Source organism: Ammospiza nelsoni, chromosome 5, assembly GCF_027579445.1.
Source record: "Ammospiza nelsoni isolate bAmmNel1 chromosome 5, bAmmNel1.pri, whole genome shotgun sequence".
NCBI lineage: Eukaryota > Metazoa > Chordata > Aves > Passeriformes > Passerellidae > Ammospiza > Ammospiza nelsoni.
The window spans coordinates 6,004,123-6,026,868 of record NC_080637.1 but is presented as its reverse complement, the minus strand read 5'-3'; the positions used below and the strand labels follow the sequence as shown (position 1 = coordinate 6,026,868).

General features: G+C 41.8%; 1 protein-coding gene across 8 annotated transcripts in view; it reads right to left on the bottom strand.

Annotated features, from left to right (window-relative positions):
- Window positions 1-22,746, bottom strand: part of CELF2 (CUGBP Elav-like family member 2) — a 551,351-nt gene that overhangs the window by 91,454 nt on the left and 437,151 nt on the right. For all 8 annotated transcript variants that reach the window (XM_059471628.1, XM_059471627.1, XM_059471623.1 and 5 more), the window contains one exon: window positions 10,309-10,391. In XM_059471628.1, the coding sequence (XP_059327611.1) occupies window positions 10,309-10,391 (83 nt within the window). The remainder of the gene's footprint in view (window positions 1-10,308; window positions 10,392-22,746) is intronic.

Here is a 22,746-nt window from a genome sequence, read left to right as displayed (position 1 = left end):
TGCACAGCAAAGTTCCTTATTTTAAGCCCTGCTTGCATATCCCCCACCCCTGATGGCAGATAGACCATCTCTGAGTTACAATGGGGCAAGAGCTGGGATTGACTGCAGACTGCTTTAATGCCACTCTTAATGACAATCTTGTGAAGATTAGGAAGTTGTCAGAATCAGATATCAGCAAAAGCTCCAGCTTGCTTTGTGAAGTCAGTCTGAATTAATTAATGGGTAGCTTTCCTTTGATATCGCTTTGATATTTGGCTGCAGCTGGATAAAAATCAACCACAAAGGAAGCTACATTTTGTTTACCACTGCTTAAGACTCTGTTTAGCTCAATGTGATTTTTTTTCTTTTGCAGTTTTTGCTTTTTTAACTTCCCTGGCACAAGGCAATAGATACAGGCTTTTGTTAATAATGGAGTTATGGTGGCATCTTTTCAATGGCAGCTTCTCTCTGCTCCTGCAGATAATCAGGCTACTGTCTGGTAGCAAAACCATTACTGATTTCAGCTAGGGTGGTGGAGAAAAGATGGACCCTTCCAAAAGTGAGAAAAACATTAGCTTTCCCCCTCTGTTAGCACTTTTCCTGTTAAAAGGTACTTGACACTCTAAATGTAGAATCATAGAATCATAAAATCATTGAATCATTGAATAATAGAAAGGTTTGGGTTGGAGGAGACATTAAGGACCATTTAATTTCAACCTCCTGCCAAGGGCAGGGACACTTTCCAATAGGTCAGGTCTGTCCAAGCCTTGTTCAACCTGGCCTTGAACACTTCCAGGGATGGGGCATCAACAACTTCTCTGAGAAACCTGTGCCAGTGCCTCCCCACCCACACAGCAAAGAATTTGTTCCTGATGTCTAATCTAAACCTACTCTCTTCCAGTTTAAATCCATTCCCCTATGTCTTGTCAATAATATTTGCTCTCTGCTTTTGAGGGTGCTGACCACTTGCTTCACACACTGACAGCCTAAAATATAAGCTCTGCAACTACATGTCCTCCATGTGTTTCCAGGATGGGAATTCACAGCCCATTTGAGCTTCTCTAAAGGTTTGGATGTCTATCAAGACAATCAGATGAACATGCCTGTACCCCAGACTGGTGCTTGCACCCAAATGAATCTCCATGTACTTCTGGCAGCCCCAGTGGCCCCACTGGCCAGAGGAGGAAGGCTTTCTGTGCATAGCACAGGGGAAGAGCAGACAAAAAAGCGGCTCTTCCAACTAAGGTGATGAAGATGATAATTTCTTCCAGAGAATAAACAAAAAAGAAATTATCTCTCTGGGTCTGCAAAGAATTTTTTTGATTAGACAGAATATGATTGACCACAGAGTGTTATTACAGCAGGAGACTCAATCAATCAGGCCACCCAGTTTCACCTGGTTTTTGTAGTATTATGGGGTTTTAGAGTACAACAGAGAAGACAGAACTTCTGTTTTCGCACTGTCCCATTGCAGCACAGTGCACCTGCCCAGTGTGATCACAGGGGAAATCTGGCTGGGGCTACCTCAGCTTCCTGCACCACCACAGGACTGCAAACACACCATGAGGCAGCACTGCATCCCTTCAACAGCAATGGACCACAGAGCAGAGGTGTTTAAGGAAGCAGCACAGTTCACAGGGCTGGACACAATGGCAGGAGGATGCTGAACAAACACTCTCTCTGATATAAACATGCCATGAGGCCCAGGCTCCTCAGTCATAACATAACTCAGATCCACGGGTACCAAACATTGCTATCAAGGCAGGCAAATGGCATCCAAGGGCACCTCTAATGATGTTGCTTCCTGATGCCTGCAACTCTGTTTATGATTTGCCTTTCTAATTTCACTGTTGTAGGAGTAGTCAGACAGCTAGGAAGGCTCCCTGAACTAGTTTTTCATTAGGAAGACAATTTTAATAGCTCGTGTCATGGTGCTAATGAGGCTGACTGAAGCACCTGTACTTTCTGTTCCAGATAACAGAAAACAGCTAACACCAGCAGGAGGACAAATAGCTGTTTAAGAGAGTGCCTGGGCTATTGTCCTTAGCTAAGCACCCCACCTAAATCTTGGTGAGCTTTGCAATACCCTGGAGTACTCCAGTGATGGCTTCTTGATTTTCTTCAGAGATTTCCATTCTGAAGTGCACAGCAAAATGTTCTCCGAGTCAGCGATTTTTGGGCGCCCAGCTTAAAAGTGATATCCTGTGAACTGATCCCCCACCCTCACTGAGTAAGATTTCAAAGTTGGACAAAAAGGTCTGGAGGGTTTTTGCAAAGTGATGACCTCAACTGGTCAGAGTTATGGAAACCAGAGGTAAATCCCAGTGTCATGTGCCAGAATGGGGATGAGCTTCACATTAGTGAAGTTTTCTGAAGTCAAGCCATTATTATGCATCACTTACTTTCCATCCCAAATTATTATACTGCAAAGCTGTGCAATAAAAGGAAAAAGGAAAAAAAATTCCTGAACTACTCCAAGACTTCTCTAAAAAAGCTAGTGTGCATCTAACTGCTTTTGCAGCTGGGCCAATGTGCTCTTGCTTCCTAAACAGCCTGATATGGATGTTTGGGATCTAAACCTAAATGCTCATGCCCTGTGCAGCTCTGTACCCTCCTGACACACCACAGGTCATCACATCCCCCAAGTAAGGCAGGCCAAGGTTTAGCCACCTTCTCTCAGTGCCTCAGCAATGGATCTTCCTGCACTTCCCTGCTCTTGGAGAGTCTCTGCCAAACGTTTGAAGCTTTTCCAAAGAACAAAATACTTACTAGAGCATGGACTCAGATCCAGATATCACAGCACTTGAGTCAATGCCCTCAGTACCAGGAAACCAAGTGCTGTCCTTGCTTTCTCTCATTCCCACCAGAATTTGATACCTTCATACAGCTGGAGCAGCTTCAAGAGGAGAAGCCGTGACCCTAATCTTAGCTAAGTCCAGTGGTGAAGGCTCTGTTAGGTCAATCCAAGCTAAATCCTTTCAATAAACAAGGCAGAGAGGATTTGAACTACATTCTCCTTGCATGCCACAAAGTTATCCTAATGATGAGGCTGTGAATTTAGTGAAGGCAAATTTGACCCTCCATCCCTCAGTGAGAAAAAGGGACAATATAAGTATGAACTAAATGTTTGGCTCAATTTAGAGAAGTTATGTTCACTTGGTCAATATTCCCCTCTCCCTATGCCTGCACAACACTCACTATTCTCCCTTTAAGCTGCAAGTTCAGCTACTTACAGAGGTTCACTGGGTTCTAAGTCTCTTCCATTTTATAAATCTGGCCTGTGTTTCACAGCAATGGTGGGTGTAAACCCAACTTTTCTGCTAAGGTATCTGAAATTAGTGCAAATATTCATTTTCACTGAAGTGGCAGAGTCAGTGCAGCATTTTATTTTTTTGAGGGGCATGGGTAGAAGTGGCATTTTTGAATAAAAATAAATATCCACATGTCTTCTGAGCTGGGCAAAGTGTATCATTAAGTAAGTTCCTTTGCATAGCATTTTAAAGGAAGGAATTGGCCAGATTCACTTTCTCAACATCATTGAGTGTCTTATAGCTCACCTCCTAGGAACAGCTGCTCCCTGGGAATTCTCTTCTTTCCCATCTGGTATTTTTATCATTTAAGCAGTACTATACTCTTTGGATCCTTCCTTAAACAGCATTTGGCCATACTATATGGGTACTGAATTAGTTTCATTTGTCATCATAAATCAATCACTGCAAAGCCTTAACTAAGTTAATTGCTCTTTGAATTCCCTTTCTGTTTGTCACAATCTCTCAGAGTCACTGCTATATCATATTCAGGCTATTATTCAAATAATATTGGATGATTACTTTTTTATTACAGGTAATTTTTACATAATGTTCATATAGTACTGAGAAACCATAAGGCTTAAAACAGAGAAGGGAACTGGATATTGAAACACTGCTCCAGAAACGAGAGTGTCAGGATAATCATTAGAAAGGAACTCATGATGTAAAGCAAGAATCAGAAATATATTTGTGGTTTTTTGCTTTTTGTTGGACAAATAGTATTTTATCAGAAAGTTAATGAGGCTTCATAGTAAGTCGTCATAGGTGCCTGCATTTTGGACCAGATTATTCTGATTATTATTTTTCATGTTCTACACCCCTAAATGGACTTTGAGGTTTCCTTACAGCCAGTACACTACCTATGGGCAAAGTTCCCTCTAAGCCAGTCCTGCTTCCCTATGATGCAAAAAATATTTAATAAAACCAGATGTGATTCTTACAATGCAAAGATTAAAAATGTTTTCCTTGACAACATCTGGCAAAAAAGAAAGCCATGAATATTTTAGAAATACAGTTCCTACAAACTCCACCTTGCTGTTAAAATATTAAGAGCTTTCTCAAAATGGTATTTCTTCCTTGTTAAACCCTTAATCAAATCAATTCATACAGCTAATGTCCTAATTTCATGCCAGAACTTCAACAAAAAAGGTTTGCTGCTGCTTGGAATATATATTTATATATGTATATCCCACTTGAAATAAGAACCACGTAAACCATGATTCTGTTAAAAGCATGGGAGTGCAGACTGTGGGCTGTTAACTATTTTTGTGATAACCTTAGGTAGGAGGATATATAAAAAAATGTACATAAAGACAACAAATGACCCTTACCATGTCCAATAAATCTAACTTCAAATAAAGAACAAAGACTCCAAAGAGTTTTAGGCGTAGATTTTACAAATGGATGCCCATTGATTTCTGACTTCAAATAGCCTCTGCATGACATTAAAAGTGCATTTATTCAGCTATTTGGCTCCAAGAATCCAACCAACATATAGTGCTCTTGTGTTACCTCTCTGCACTTAACCCTTGCCAGGAAATCCTACCAGGTTCACTTGTCAGCAAAACAGAGCACATTCTGTTTTTAAAATAAAGCATGTTAAAACTAAAACAATGAACGAATGTCAGTGCCATAAAGGCAGTTAAAGCAGTCTCTGAATGCAGCTCTTTGAGGTTTGCCCTCTATACAGAAGCCAATTTTCACTAAGCAGCAAATTAGAGCATGGGGGAAGCAAGATTATTACATCTAACTGAAGGAAGAATAAATTTAGATGGGTGGAATTTATTGGATTACTCTGTTTAGGGAATAGAAGTTAAACACCTCTAACGAAGCCATGAGATTCTTAATGAAGATGAGACTAGTTAAGGCCTCAGTTCTACATCTCATCCCAAAGAAGCCCATTTCCAGGATCATTATTACATTCAAATTGAGATTTTCCCTTCTCTCCCTTCTGCGTTTTAAAACAAAATCCAAATGAACACTCCAAGAAAACCTGACTCTAAGCTGAATAATATATACCACATCCCTATGAGCTACGAGGGTATCAGCAACCTGCTCTCTTGCTATGTTTGAAAAGACACATCTGAAAATTCACGTTGTTCATTTGCAAGACATAAAAGCTACTTGTGATGCCAGCACCTAGTAAACAGAAGAGAACTGTCCCTGTTTGGTTGATCTGTATCATATATCATAACAATGTGCCTGTATTTCTCAAACACTGCATATCTGCTTCTCTGCCTAGTAGCAATCCTACATAACAAGTGATATCTAAATACATATTTTGGGAAAGATAAAAGCTCCAATATATGACAAGGAATATTATGACTAACTGAGAGATTATATTAATCATGAATAAAAAGATGATGTTTGATCCTACTAGTGCAGAAAGTTTTAAATTTTTTTTTTTAAATCTTTTAAATGAATTTCTATCCTCAGGAAAATGATTAAAACCAGAAAAGCCTTGAGATGTCAGCTGGTGACATGTTTTTCTTCTTTATCTTTCTTTTTTGTTGTTGTTGCTGTGAAAAAAAAAATAAATCTGAGCGAATACAGCAAAGTGCATCATTAACTTCTTATTAATTTTATAATACAAAGGCAATTCAGTTAAAATAGTAGTGCTGCAACTTTAAATTACAGACCTAGCTTGGTATTTAATGAGAGATTTAGCACAGCAGGGTTTCTGTTAAATTAAGTTGTGCCTTCACATCACAGTGGGAAAACAGGTGTATATTGGTTTAGAATTATGGAAATGTTGACTAATTCCAAGGCTTGTAATCAAACAGCAAGGCACCCTGCAATATTTTCTTCCAAGATTCTGCATTAATCATTTATGTCTGGTCTTATTTTCTTCATGTCCACTAAAAGGGTGCAGCTCAAAGGAGCAGATCAAGCGCTGGTGTTTTCATGTCTCTGTTAAGGATGAGGTCCAGGCAAAAAGCAGAGATAGAGACACAGCACTGCAGGCTTTGCTCAAAAACCTACTTAAATTAAACTGCACATGCAGCCTTGGAAGGGGGATAAATTTCACACTAAGCCCCCACTTTTTTGGCTTCACCAGTGCTGATCCAAAACCTGCTTACTGAGCTACCTGGAGCAAGGCTGCACTTAAGAAATGAAGAGACTAAACCCAGAAATAATCCAGGCTCTAACAATAATGAACACAGACCTATTCTCCTCCACAGCTCTGCAGCAGTGCAGGCTACACCTGAGTGCAGGTGAAACACAGATGGGTTCCAACAGCCTCAGCATCCCTGCAGCCCCCTGCTCCTGCCTCTGCCAGCTTTCCTTACCTTGCACCAATAAATCACCAGCCTTTGCCTGGGATTTTCCTCCTGGGCTATTTAAGGATGCCTTATCTGATGCATGGTGATATTACAGCAAAAGGGGAAGGCATGGATCCTTTTGTTTCCAGGAGACACCTTATTACTGAACCTCCTACTGACCATACCTTGCTTACTGGAAGCAAGCTGACACTTGATGCCCAAATGAACCTGATCCAAATTCATCCCTTGCTGTTGCTCTGACAGGAGATTGCTTCCATTTGCTCTGAGATCATTTCTCACACAGAACTATCCACTACTGATTCCTGCTTGTTTGGTAAAAGCTGCTTAGCAGGCAAGAGGAACAATACAGAAATTGCTAAAATTCATATAAGGAGAACCCTGCTAACATGAAGTGTTTCCAGCATGTGTGCCACAACTTTAAAGAGTGCTTAAATGAAGTTATTTTGGGAATACACAGATGCAGCATAACAGTATCCCCATATATGCTGAATGGCAGCATACTGCACGTGCAAAATATAGAATCTGTTATATAATATATGCTGAATCATTCTGAAAGACAAGTAGTAGAAATGTATTCAAGTTGCTTCCCTTTATTAGTGGCTTCCCTTTAAAAAAGTAAGTATTACAACTTATCTCATAGTAAAATCTAAACATCTCTGGCTGTATCAGGAGTATATTTAAAGGCAAGGCCCCAGAGTCATGGGAATACAGAATCTGTATTTCCTTAAAAGAAAACTTTGTAACCTCACAGTCAGGACAGGAAAAAACAGCTTAGATAATTTTTAAATGACAAAGAGCTAGAGAGGGCTTTAGGGAAAAAAAAATATTTCAACCTTATTTTAAAATAACATCAAAAGGTACACTAGCATCTTTAACTACTGCCTGCTCATTAGCTGTGCAAAAGTTGGGGAGAAAATGATGCTCTGCTCAGGTAAGATGCAATGCAGAGCTGAGCCAGCTTTGCCACCTGTATGTGAGGAAGCCAGAGAGTGAAACTGCCCCTCTGAGTCACCCACTGGGATAAATAACATCTCTCAAAACACAGCAAGCAGCCTGGGGGACTCAGGGAAGAACAAAGAAAAGTAAAGGCAGCTGAGGGAACTTGGTTTGTTTAGCCTGAAGAAAAGGAGGCTCAGGGGGGCCCTTTTCAGTCTCCACAACTCCCTGACAGGAGGGTGTAGCCAGGTGGGGGTAAGGCTCTGCCCCCAGGCAGCAGGATGAGAAGACATGTCCTCAAGCTGCACCAGGGGAGGTTCAGGTTGGACATCAGGATGAACTTCTTCACTAAAAGGGTGGTCAAGCCTTGGCTGCCCAGGGAAGTGGTGGAGTCATCATGCTTAGAAGTGTTCAAAAAAAACCAAAACAACTGGGTGTGGCACTTAGTGCTGTGATTTAACTGACATTGTGGTTTTTAGTCATATGTTGTAGGCCTTTTCCAAATCTTGGAGTCTTTTCCACCCCTTATGACTCTGTGATTGTATGAGTCTACACAGACCCTGTCTACTTCCTGGGGGGGTGATGAGTAGATCTTGTGGTAGAGCTTGGGGGATGCTGTATCTGGGCAGGGTGCTGCTCCAGCAGCTTGGGATCACCTCCATCCCACTCAGCCAGTGCACACAGCCATTTGACTGAAAGGATGATGGAGAACAATCACTCAGTGAGTTGGTTTAGGTGCAACATTGAATGGGGTCGGAGAGCTCTCATCCAAGGGCTCGGCATTTTCTGACAGTGGGGATGGGAAGCAACAACTGGGGCTGCAGAGACAGGGGGTGCTGAGGTTCAGCTGAGCTCCAAAGGGGTCTCAAAGGGAATTGTCCCTCAGAGCCTTCCTTTCTCTCTTGAGGATGGCACACCCATCCTCTACACCCTAAAGTGCTGAGACTCCACTGGGAGGCCTGTAAGGCCTTGGTACTGTCCCTTGCAAGGGCCAATTGCTGGAAAACATCACTTGAAGTGCCACAACTTTTCTCCTGTGTAGGACTGTCGGGGGGTAGGACGGTCAGGACAGACAGAGATGAGAGATCTCTGCAGCCAGGTGGTGGAACTCGTGGTTTATTGCAAAGGGCCTGGGTGCAGGGCCCTGTGGGAGCTGCCAGACACAGCTTGGAGCAGGCCCGAGAGAAGAGAGGGGCAGAGAGGATGAGAGGGTGAGAGAGTAAAAGGGCAATAGAGTAAAAGGGTAAGAGAGCAAAAGCGTAAGAGAGTGAGGTTCCTGTTACAATACAATAAATCTTCTTCTGTGTTGAATATTCTAATTCTCACTAACCAATCTACTACAATATACAAATCCTATAGCCTATAAGAATCATTACATTACCATACTGTGTTACATTTTAAACCCTAAAAACTACTCTTTGGGCCCTTCTGCCAAGCTAGTAGGGTCTGCTCTGACCCTTGGACCTGTCTGCAAGCAGGGGGTGTTGTTTCATCCAAAGGGGATTACCTTCAGCTGGCCACACCATTGTTTTCCAGTTGTTCAGTAACTGAGGTATCTCAAAGCTTGCTTTCATTTCAATCTCACTTATAGTTTCTATATTCTCAAAATCTTTTGCCAGACAATCATATTTATAAGGCTTTCTTGTTTCATCTTCCCCAACACTCCTGTTTTCCTACCTTTGCAGATTTCCTACCACCATTCCCAGCATTTTCACTGCAAATGACAGAGGATTCCCATTTTACCTTTAGCAGGGCTCACAGGTAACTGTCCCGTGACAGCACCGTTCTGTGCTGGCCATTTCCATGGCACATGAGGTGGCTTCCCTACCAGGAAATCACTTGCATAAAGTGAACCAGTCAGATATAATTTTTCAAACACAGAGTATCCAATTTCACATACAACACATAGGAACTAAAGGAGATATTGGCCATATAACTGTCAGTCCAGGTAATGCTCTATTTATTTACACAGTGTATTTATTTATTTTCATGTCTGTAACCAGACATTACAAACATATACTTGAACACTTCTCCTACATCAAGAGGGAATATACCTCCATTCTTTATAATTTTTTTCACTTCTATCCTCAAAGAATACAGCAGAAAAAATGAAAATGGTGGTACTAGAAGATTTCAGAGTTTAGACATGCAATTACCAGTGATACACTTCTCTCTAGCCCTGTAATTTAAATATAAAATACCATAGGAAAATGCAAGATACAGTTTGTACAACACAACCACAACTGTTCTGAATGCTGGTGCCAGTGGGAGCAGGTGGTGAGGAGAGGTGATGTCAGGAGACAGGATGACCCTGTGCAAGCAGCTATGGGGTACCACACTCCCCAACACCCTGAGATGTGCAGCCAGTGCATTCAGGTTGTTTAGAAACCATGTGGATAAAGGCTGCATTTAACAAACTTTGGCTGTGTTTTGTCTTTTCCTCTTCTCTCCCTTTTCAAACATGAAGCTCCAGTGGTGCAGTGTTTTTCTGCCATATGTTTTCTCTCCTCCCTCCCTCCCCCTTAAATAAATTTTAAAAAAGATCCACATTGCACTTGGGCCACTGTCTCTACTCAGCAGGAATCAGTACCTTTTCCAGCCAAAGGATTTGGTAGAGAACAGCAGCTGCCTTTGGACATGATGCCATTGCTACAGGACTGGCACCAACACAGGGCAGAGCATCAGCTTAGCCACCCTCCTTGCAGAGATCAAGATCATTTGGGGCACTAAGCAGCATCAAGAGCAAAAGGGCTATTCTTTTGGCAATAAAATAATTAGGATCAAAAAGTAAATGTACTCACCCCAGGTAAAGTTTTAATATTGTGCAGTGCATTCTGTGCCTCAAGAGCAGCTTTTCTTGTATAAAATGTTACGAAACAACAACCTATAGAGAGAAATGAAAAGCTTTCAGAAATTAGTGAGTATGATTTGTGAGAGTACAATAGACAGGGAGAAAAAAACAGTGGTTGAACAACACATTATGAAAGCTGGAAATGTGAATTATCCTGAGGCGCCTGAATGACATGAATAAAAGAAAGCTTGTATGATTTAAAATAAAAAGTCCCCCCCTGTGCATTGCATCTATAGCACACCTGCATTGTTAGTGAACTGTAATCACTTAGAAATTGTTAACCAAAATCCAATTGGCTTTGTACATTGTAAATAAGGTTATATTTTTCTGAAGGTTCCCCATTATACTTTGAATATAAGCAACATGGCAGGCTCAAGCAGCAGGAATTCATTGTTACATCCCAAGCAGAAAATCAGGCTAAAGCAGGACCTTATTTAAAGGGCCTTATACAAAAGAGCTAAGGTCAGTTCCCCCATTTCTGTGAAACCAGGCAGGACTGGAGGTGGAACACTCATCTCAGTTTCAAGAATGAAAAACAAGCTACAGGTGAACTCACCACTGCTGGCATAGTGGAGGCTGCTGATGGCTGACAGCATTAAGGGAGGCTCTGCTCTCCCTGCATCTGCTCAATTTTCAGTGAAACAGGTGGTTTTAGTTGCCTTAATCCTGTGGTTTCCCTTTTGACAGCATGGTCCAGCCAGGTGGTGTGTGGGACCAAACACGGGTTGCTGTCCCTTTGTCCACTGCAAACATGTAAAGCAGCTTTTGCTGCAGCACACGCAGCCCAGGCAGCTCAACCAGCCCCAGGGTGAGGCCAGGGCTCACAGGCACAGCCTCAGGGAAGAGCTCTAATGTCACAGGCAGGGGACAAAAAGCAAGGACCAGGGCTTGCCTGTAATGCCCCACAGCAATGAAGTCTGCTCCTTGACAGATGAGATGTTTGCTGCAGATGGGGTGTTTGGTGCTGTGGGGAGAGGGGAAAACATTCTGGGCAATGCTGGCTGGGTAAAAAGTAAAAATCTACTTCACATGAACCCAAGGATGATGCAGGTCTTACTGATGAATCAGAAAACAATGCTGTTCTCTTAATCACAGTTAGAGATTTGTTACAACTCCAGAGAAATGTCAAAACCAATCAGTAAACAAAAGAAACCCCAGCTCATGAGTCTTGGTGCTCCCTTGGAGCATGACACAGATAAAATAATCTGTGCTTCAGGCAGTGAGCAAAGCTTGTATCAGCTCCCTAATGTTGGCCAAGGTGAAACATCCCAGCCCACCTGACATTCCTGCTTGTGTTCAACCCTGCAGCATCCCCGTAGTGGCAAAGGACACAATCAGAAGGTGTGCACAGCAGCCCGCAGCAGACACTGGAATCAGCCATGTGGAGGTGGCCCACTTTGGAAGGAAGGGCTGAATCCAGAATGGCCCTGCACTGCCCCTTGCTTGGTCAAGCTGTGCATGGCATTGGGAATGCTCCCTCTGGCTCTGCAGCCAGGCCAGTGACAACCATTACCTGGGTAACAAGCAAAGGTGAACATGGATTGCCAGCTGGAGCATAGCAAGTTTATTCCTAATACATAAAATCACTTGCAGCCACAGCAAAACATGAGCAGGCAGGTAATGCCTAGACTTAACACAGCTGAGAGAAACATTTTTCATACTGCCAACAGGTTCTTTAAAATTTCACACTTTATGATGGAGATGGTTTAATAATTATTTCAGTAAGCGGGACATTGTTCGCAGGGATGTGTGCTAGAGACAGGGACAGCCTGTTATGGTTTATGTTTCCTGTAAGTGTTTCTAAACCTTCTGTTTCACTGGAAAATTCTGAAAATCCGAATTATTTTACCCTAGATGAAAATGAGAAAAATATCCAAGTTTGTGACATTTAAGAGTGTGATTTTGAGACAATATTGCAATATTTTTCTATCCTGTCAGACAGCTCCAAGTCTATCTCCTATTGTTTCTTTGTTTGGTCTGTTAGCTTTTTAATATAAGGCTTTTTAATCAGGAGAGAGGATTCAGAGGGGAAAATATCAAGCTGTAATCACAACTTTGCAATTGCCATGTCCTTTTCCATGGGCCCAAAGAGTTTCATTTTAGATTTCAGCTCAGGGGGTTCATTCTGATAAGGAGAAATTTGAAATCTATTGGTTTATCATTCTTGGCACTACTTGAAAGAACTGCACTTGAAAGATGAATATGCTGTGAAATACCCTTTAACTAGTCATTTTTGGGAAGTAATAGCTCAGGAGAGAAAAACGTTTCTGTGAATGAGGGCTGGAAGAAACAGTAGCTTAATGGGAAACGTGCAGATGTTTCAGGCAGGTCATCAGACCTTGACAAAAATAAAGACTTCTGTGCTCACAGACTGACACATCTGAAAATGCAAATGGATAAAATTTTCCTCAGGATGCATTTGGCTCATATCTTCTGAAATAAAACAAACCCCACAACAACAGCTGGTTTGCTGTGGTTTGAGGAGGACATGGACCCCCACTTGTGGATACCTGAATTTGAGGGTATCTGCTACAGAGGTCAGGGCTGGACTCAAAAAAGAAAACAAGACAACAGAGAAGAACCAGAAAAGGCAATAGTCCATGTTTTCCCAAGGAAATACTGTAGCTGAGCCTATGGATTTTCCAGAGGTGCTGCAGCCATGTTACACAAGTTGCACTGAAGATGCCTCCAGTGTAAAATCCTTTTGGGTCAGTACCTAATTCAGTTTTTTTTCTGCAGGAATATTGGAGGGGAAGATGCCTGTGTAATAGGACAAGGCTAATCTGTGCTTTAGGACTGGTAGCTGTCCCCTGCTGAAAGGCAAAGAGGCAACGATGCTCCTTCCTCCATTTTACTAAAGAAAATGTGATATTGCCAAAGACAAACAAGTGGCCCAGCTGGAACAGAAATGTATGTTTCCTACTGAAAGAAAATGAAAAAATACAACCCTTCCCTTCAGGCCCCATGCACATATAATCTTTGTTTCATCACCAACAAACTCGACAGCAGCTTGAACCGCAACTAGACTTTTCTTACATCCAAATAACTCAGGGCCTGGCAGTGATAACCTTCCCCTGCTCTAATCAGGACAACTTAAAAGGTGAGTTGGTTTGTGGACATGGTTCTGCCAGTCCTCAACAGCCTGAAATAGAGCCCATTTTAGCTCCACTTGGGTTAGTGTATTCTTGCCCACAGGAAAGGAGCTCATCCTGCCAGTCAGTGCCTCCAGAGCAGCAAATCCCCCACGCTCTGTTAAGCTGGTTGTGCTCTACTTGGAACAGTATTTACTACAGCGTAAGGCATTTCTTCTTTGTACCTTGAAAAAAATACTGAATGAATCATGCAGATCCCTACAGTCCCTTAAGGACATCGGCAACAACTTCATGGCTATCCTGCCAGATGCTTGAACAGACTGAATAAAACCTGCCACTCCATGCTGCTCAGAGTTTAATGGCAGCAAATGGGATGCCTGAGAAACAACAGCAGAAAACAGCGCCCCACTTCTTAAGGCATCTGATGAGCAAACGCTGCAGTGTGGACGCGACAATGTTCAACTTCAACACCTCATTAAAAAAAGGGAAAAGATCCCTTACTTCAGCTTGTTTTCACTCTCTCTCTCTTTTTTCCCCCCTCCCCCCTCTTCCTCTTTTTTTCTTTTTTCAAAGGAAATTTAGTGCCAGAGAAAGACCTCAAGGTCCCAGCCATTGGGAGAGAGTTGACACATTCAATTCTCCATGACACATTCAATTCACAAGCCCTTGCTCAGGCTGCCAAAGGCACCAATTAGCACCACTGGTAGAGATTTTATTTATTTAATTTCCACAGAAACCTGTTTAGCAAGACAGTGACAGGGACAAACAGCCTCATGTATGGCTAGAAACAGCTCTACGTGAGTCACTGTCAAAGATGGCAGCAATGGATTACAGGGGAATCAAGCCATGGGTTCACTGAAGCCATCATTTAGAAGTGAGGAATGGGAAAAAGATCAAGTGGTGAGGACTTTCACCCCGCAGTAGCCATGGTTGTCTGGTGGCAATGAACCTGGGTTTCTGGAGGACTTTGTGGAGCTATGACAAATTGCAGTTTTCGCCATGAAATTTCAAGACATGCCATTCCTCCTGTAAGCAAGATAATTTTTTCAAAGAGCTGTTAGTGACCCCATGCAATAGGGCTTCTCCTCCTGTGTGACTTCTGCTCTATGACCCAAATTTCCCTCCCAGCAGAGCAGTCATGGCTTTGTTAGGCTGCAAGATCCAGCTCTGTGCATCTCCAGGAGCTCTGCCATGCCATTATTTTTGTCACTTTCTCCCAATTCAAACACAGACTAATTATGCCGCGAGAGCAGTTTACATTCCTAATTTTGAATAACTAACAAAGGGAAGCTCTCCCCCACTCGAAGATGTGGCTTACACAGTCCTTGTTGGCATTTAACAGCACTGGGATCTGTGTAAGAGGCTTAATCTCTCAGCCAGGATTTCATGCCTGAGTGAATACAGACACCTCCATCTTGCTTCGGGTGAGAAAAAGTCTTTTACAGCTCCCTAAACTGAATAAACAATTCCTGTTAAAGTTACCAGGAATTACACATGTGCATCTATATGAGAAAATAACCCTTTGGATGTGGACAGGAATTAAAACACACTTCACAAGATGCTCTGAGGTTTTGATTTGCTTGAAGAAAAATATTCTGCAATCCCTGAGGCCTGAAAATTTAACTTTTGGGAATTAAAAGAGAAAAGATAGAGGAGGAAAAAAAAAAAGCCCTTAGTTTCTTTAGTTGTCAACTGTCAAAATTTGTCAGTTTGGATCTCTCCTGTGCTTGCATATTATCACCTGCTGCCAGTACCTGAACCCTAACCATGGGGTATAGAAATACAAGAGCTTATCAGGGTGCCTGCAAAGCCTGCAACAACTTAAAAGTATGAAATTTGCTTTACCTTCTAGACTAATAAAATAAACACTTCAAAACAGCTATAATGATTATCTGATGATTGAACTCTGTATTCTTTTAGTGAGTAATGGAATACTGGCAGACAAATTCAATTCAAAATACATTCACATTCAGGACATCAACAAAGTCATCATGTTGTGAATTGAAAATTCCTTTAAAGGCTGCGTTTGAATTCTAAGGGGCTGACAGATCAAGGGATTGAAGGCCCTGGAAGGCTAAATGAGTGAAGTCCTGCTATGTTTCTTTCTTTCTGTGAATGAAGCTCACTTTTGTGTGTGCATTTGCAAGCAGAACAGGTGCTGGCTTCATACAAGCCTGGAATCTCAATGGGGACAGTAGCTTCTTGTCAATCCAGCACAGTTCAAGCTAGTTTAAGTTCAGGAGGATTTCTTTTTCTTGTTTTTTTCCCCCACTCCAAATGTTTCTCTCCTGATTTCAATATTCACTCATCCACCACCAAAATTTAAACACTGCACTAATACAGGGCAGCCTTTAACAAGGTCTCCTGCATTCCAGCCATCCACCTGAGCTCTGGAATACACCTGCTCTGTACATCACAAAAAGCTGCCTGAACAGCACGATTTCCAACCAAACACACCATGACCTGTAATGTCATTTTCCAAAAGCCAATGAAGAAATTAAAATCTCTTTTCCACTAAAGCCACTGAGAAGACCTATTGCTACAAAGCATTCAGGTGTGTGGTTGGGCAATGAGACTTTTCACTTTGTTTACATTTTATGCAGTGCAGTGGGAGCCTTGCCTGGCATTTCTTCTGTGCTATGGATGTTAGTGCAATTAGCTAACCTGCACTGAAGATGCTGGTCTAGTATTAGGAGAGGTGTTTCAGTCTTAGAGATTTTGACTGGGTGGTTCCCTACAAAACCATAGAAAACCATGAACTGTCTGAATAGCAAATATAGACATTCCTGACAAAGACAATCAGAGATAAAAATCCTACTATTTTTGAAACTCTGCTTATCAGAAGAAGGTGGCTAAGGCAGGGATGTGATTTGATTCCTACCTGCACCAGTCTCATGCTCTATAGCCTATGGAGTCATGGGAGAGCACGATGCAAAGGATTCACTCCCGAAGCCATCCCTGCTAGAATTGCCGAATACAGCAGAAACCAACCTCTAATGATGCCGCCTCCCAATTAGCTCAGGTTTGCTAATAGTTTGATATAATTGGCACCCTGATGGAAACCGTATTACCAGTCCTGTCACCAGCCAGGAAATCGCACTGCCACTCTAATGACAGCACATATTATAGCAATGCCACTTCTAATATTAATACATTAGCTGAATGTAGGCAAGGGCTCACATGTGAGAAGGATTCACAGCTGGGACGTGCCAAATTCCACCCTGTGCTCTATTTTCCCTCCTGGTTGCAGCATCCAGGGTGGCAGTGCCCCAGCCCCGGAGTGCCCCGCGTTGCACCGCTCGCATTAAAGCACAAATGCTGCAGGCTGGGAACAGCCCCGTAAATGGCCACTGAAAAATGATCCCACGGAGCTCAATTTTTTCTCTCCAAGCCTTGCAAGTTATGACGGCCTTTCTGTTAATTGGCCACAAGTCCTGGTTTGCTGTCAGCCTTCAGCTGCACCGGGGAGCTCTTTTGGAGGAGTTGCACTCTGTCATTCCCATACCCTTGTGAATACAAATGCTCTCTATAGATGTCCCCTGCCTACGAAATGGAAGTGTTTTGTTTTTTGGCTTCTTTTTTCTTGGCTTTTTTTCTTTTTTTTTTCCTTTCTTTTTCTTTTTTTTTTTTTTCTTTTTTCGACCTAGATTAAATTTGCTGCATTTTCAAGCCTTTTGGGAAAGCAACTAAGAACTAATATGCACTGGTTCATGTCCCACAACACTTCCCTACCCATTATTATGTAAATTTTGACTAAAGTGCGACACAGATAGAAAAGATATCAAGGGCAAAATTGCCAGAATCTACTTTTCTTGCTCTCTGAAATAAGCCACTTACATTAAACAGTTTTAAATGGCTAATAGCTGTACAAGTATCTGAAGAATTTCAATGTACAATTTTTCGTACAGGACAATGACAGCTTTTGCAAATTCCTGAACTCTCCTGCTGCCAGTCTAATGACTGGGAAGTGAATGGCCAGCATGCTGGAACTCTCTGTTTTACTTCTGAAGCAAGGGGCCAACTTCCACACCTGCAGCTTGGCAACACTCATATGATATCTCACTAGACCGTGATAAAGGAGTAAAAAAAAAAAAGCAGATGCAGAATTATATTCTATACAAGGTGGCAGGGTAAATAAATACACACAAGTCAGGTTTATAGCATCAAGGCAATTTTATGTCATTACAAACTAATCTGTCTCTAAAGAAACCATCCCTGCGTGCTGGGATGGAAGCTGAGCTTCACTGGTCTGGGCTGAGCAGTGGATGAGAGACATTGAAACACAAACTCTGGAAGGGCTGTGAAGATAGAGCTAAGCAGTCAGTGGCACTGAACCTGCACATCAGCACTGTATCAACATCCTGATCTACAGGTGGCCTGGCCTGGAATGTTCCTCCTTTGCCAGCCCATCCAAGCACCCACCCAGTGCAAATCCCTAGGGAGAGCCATGGAGATGGATGGCAGTCAGGCAACCAACACCAGTGGGAAAACCAAAGCTGCAGCTCAGTGCCTCCTGCTGAGCCCATGGTTGGTCTGTTCACTTTTCTAGATCTCAGGGGTGGAGAGTAATTGGGATCTTACACATCAGTCCATATGGGTTACAATAAAAACTGCTTTTGGACAAGAAATTCTCAAGTAAGTAGGACAGCAGTGGGAGAGGGTGGGGAAATGGCATTCCAGCCTCTAGCTCTGTGAGGGGTGTCCCATGGGAAGTTACTGCACTTGCCACTTGTAAAATATAGGAAAGAATATACACAAAATACAAGAATTTTTAAAAAAACTTGAATGAAATAGCTGAATAGTCACTTGAATAGTTGAATAGTTGAATAGCCACTATGTATATACATTGTAGAAAGAAAGAAATCTTGAAATTGGGGAGGCATCAAAATGAAAAAACAAAAAAATGAAAGTACAAATAATTATGTATTTCTTTTTCTGCCTTCTTGTAGTTTCCCCTTCATCTTTCTTTCTTCTTTTCCTTCTTATTCTTGCACTAATGCTCCTTAATCCACTTCTTCCCTCAAATAAAGTCTTATTCTTTTCTTCATAGCAGATGGTTATTGTTTCCCTTTTCTTTGGCCAGGTAACAATTACTGACTTGAGTTTACTGGCTTTAAAATGAACTAACATGTCCTTTGTACAAGTGAACCCCTAAGTCTGACCATCTGCTAAATACATCTTTGGATGCAGTAGAGGGAGAGGGCTCAGAGAACAGATGCGTAAAAAAATGGAAACACAAAATTAAGATTTAATCCCTTATTGCAGCAGCAAACTGCTGTGACACTGTATCTCAGTTCAAAAAGACTCTACAAAGATCATGTTTACATAAATTAACATAGGCAGAGACATTTCTTTCCCTGATGTCATTTCAAAAGCTCCATTGTCTCCCACCCTGGCACTCAGTAGAAGCAAATCAAACTTCCCAGCACACATGTCTTATAGTCCTGGATTTCCTTCTATTTTTTCTTTCACTTGGATGCTTGAGAAAGATGACTGAAAACTGGCTTTTCCTGATAAGACTTCCAGATCACTGCTCTGATGAAACCTCTAATTGCACTGTGACTCCTGAGAAGCCACTTGAGTCCAAGTTCAACTAGGAGGCAACTCTGTAGGGAAAAATATTCAGAATAGAAGAGCTTTACCATAAAACTATCCCTTCAAAAGAATCAAATCTTTGAGAGTTATTTGCAATTTATAAACTTTCCCTATGAAAAAACTATGTTCTGTGCTGGAAATTGTCTTTACTGGTTAAATGCCAAAGGCATCATGGCAGAGCAGGTCAGTGGAGGTGATCCTTGCCCTCTGTTCAGCCCTGCTGAGGCATATATGGGGTTCTGGATCTTCTTCTTTTTTCCCAGTAAAAAGATGTGGACATACTGGAGGCTGTCTTGTGAAGGACCATGAAGATGAGGAAGGATCTGGAGCATCTCTCATATGAAAAGCAACTGAGAGAGCTGGGACTGCTCACCCTGGAGAAGAAAACATTGGAGGAAGATAGAAGCCCTCTAAGTGGTCCAATGACAGGACAGGAGGCCATGGCCACCAATTAAAATACAGGAAATTCCATTTAAAAATAAGGAACGACACTTTTATTCTAAAGGTGATCAAACACTGGCATGGTTTGTCCAAACAGGTTGTGGACTCTCTCCATCCCTGGAGATATTAAAATCCTGCCTGGACACAGATCTGAGAAACCTCTGTGAAACTTGTGGATGACCCTGCTTTGAGCTGGGCTTGGATAAGATGAATCCCAGAGGTTCTTTCTGACCTCTGCCAGCTTGTGATTCTGTGAAATGGCAATGAAGGAATTTAGCAGCCTTCTGACAACAACCCTCCTAACACAGCTTAACTTCCCCAGAAATATATTGCAAGCTTATTTAACTCTAGCAGACAACATCAGTTAAATTACTGTTTTATTGTTGCACCCATCAGTTGGGAACCAGCTCTCAGTCACTGGCAAATTTCACACACTAGATGAGGTTTTTCATAGCAAGAACACAGGAATTAGGTTTTCTCCTCTTTTTTTTTTTTTACAGAAACAGAATCAAAGACCTTATAGCACCTCCTAGCACCCAAAGAGGACCAAGATATGGCTGGAGAGGGGCTTTGACAAGGGCGTGTAGTGACAGGACAAGGGAGAATGGCTTCAAACTGAACGAGGGCAGGTTTCTGTAGGGTATGAGGAAGAAATTCTTTACTGTGTGGGCAGTGAGACAGAGGAACAGCTTGCTCAGAGAAACTGTGGATCCCTGGAAGTGTTCAAGGCCAGGCTGGATAGAGTTTGAGCAACCTGGTCTAGTGGAAGGTGTCCCTGCCCATGACAGGGTGGTTGGAACGAGATGATCTTTAAGGCCTGTGGTGATTCTATGAACATCCCAGCATGGCAGGTATTGCCAATAAAAATGTCTTTTGTCATACCTTGTTTTTAGAAACATATCAATACAATTATGAATTAATGATAACACAATGCATTTTTTTAAAGTTGCAGTTTATCCAGTCCTGTTGTATCTGACATGAGGTTTTTTTAAACCCCACTGACAGCTCTAAACCAGCTTGTGTCTTCTAAGGACAGCATAGGAAAAGCCAGAACTAGCAGTACAAAGAGGAAAAAAGAAAAAGGCCCAGGGAGTAGGAGTTATAAAAGAAGGTATGCAGTGGAAAGATTGCTATTGCTGAAACTTCACACATTTATAAAACAACAACAAAACCTGAGCCCTACCCAGAAACCTGGCAAGAACACGTATTTTCAACATTTAGCTGGATTTGGAAGAGTTGGATACCATTTTTGCAAGAGAATCTAAAATCTGACCTTGGATAACTCATTTCTAGGAATAGGGTGTTTAAGTTCTTCTGAAAATAACATTCAATGCCCATCTGAATCTTTCGATACCTAAATGCTTTTGAACAATCTGGCCTTTCATCTCCCTGTGCTCTATCTTTTCCTTGTTAAATAGAAAGAATAAAATGTTCTGAACTCAAAGGAGCACTGTGAAGAAACCATGAAAAAAATAAAAATTGAGGTAAAAAGACACAGCCATTGTAGTGACAATGAGCAGCAGCAGAGCACTACGTGCCAGTGCTGCACCCATCTGACTCACTGCAGTCTGTCACACTTCCCCTGAAAGATACCTTATAGGAAGGGAAAGAAATCAATACAAGACATTTGAGATGGCTTAAGGGATGCTTGAGTAGCATGGGAAGAAATTCTAGGATAAATATTGCCTCTAAGTGCCATGAACTTGAATCAACAAATAACTGTTTCCTCCAACACCTCCCCTGCCCCATAATTTGCTGCTTTTGGCCAAGTCACCAAGTTGTGGGCTCCATTCTCTGCTGGTGGAAGAACCGGCAAAGTCTCCACTTTGAATCATGGCTGGCTACAATATACACACTATTTTAATGGAGCTAATTTTCAACTATTTTAATTTTTTTTCCCCCTGATAAATACATTTCCCCATCTTTAAAAGCCATGTCTAAATCCATTGTCTGAATCTGTTGCACTCCCCGCTCCCTCTGCCCAAGATGCAGTCAAACACTTTCAACTCTTTCTCGACTTCAACATCATGAACCCTTGCACATCTCGTATTGATTTCCAGCCATCCACAGCTTCACTCTCACAGGGTCACAGCACATGTCAAATCTTTCCTGCATTGCACCTTCAAGCAGTGTTTCATCTAAGGAGCTTCGCTTTGCCTGAACTTGTTAGCAGTGACACATTTGTTCCCCAATTAGGCTTTCTTTATAAGAATAATAAAACTGAAATAGAAGCAATTCCTGGCAACTTTTCTGTCTTTCTAGTCAATTGAAACAATTTTATGCAGATGAAGATGCAGCTCCACAGAGCCTTTGAACTTTAAGCATCATCTTTACTTGGCTTTGAACTCTCAACAGGGCCCATGATCTTTTAAAGCAATGTACTCTGCTGTGGAAACTTCAAAAAAGAGGGAAAATGGCATGGTTATAAAGAAAAATGCAAAAGATGGGGGCTTTTTAATGCTTGATGCTCCTGGAAATAAATAAAAAACCCAACTGAGTGGTATCTGAAGAAGTGTATTCGGCACTCAAGTGTTTCCCTAATTAATTGTTTAGATGAGTGCTAAAATAAATGCAGCAGCAGCAAAGATAAACAAACCACTTTAGTAATAAAGCCATATATTTGTGCAGGCACACAAAAATAAATGGCAGCACTTAATGAGCACAAGCAGTGAGAAGGAAGAACACACTTCACATGTGGGGGATCTATGCTCAGGAAGCTCAAGCTCAAAGGTATTTGAGAGGTATCTCACAACCACTTCCCAACCTGCCCTTCATTTGCTTCTTGCACAGAATCTCATTTTGCACAGACTAACAATGTAAAAATGCAAAGTGTCCTGATAAAGAATCACAGCTCATGTTTCACATTACCTGAGTGGCCTTACCAGGGCAAGGAAAACACTTTGGGGGAGAGATTGCTATCCTAGTTAATTATTATTCCTCTTTATTTTTGTCTGATGATTAACTAATGTAAAATCAATGAAGGGAGGTACGGAAGAGATGTGTAACACATGTACTTCCAAAATGAGAAAGAAAAGCCAAGATGATTCATACAGTCTTCTCCTTCTGTCTGGAAAATGAGCTAGCAAAGTATTAATACTGGGGGAAAGTGTTATCTTGTATATCTAGGAAAGCAGTTTTAATAGAATTATACAACTGTTAGAGGCAGGACAATTCAGCTAAGCTCCTCTCCAGAGAGGACAGCATTACACTTCCACACATAATTCTTCCAAAGTTTTATCTTGTTCTATCTGTAGATTTCC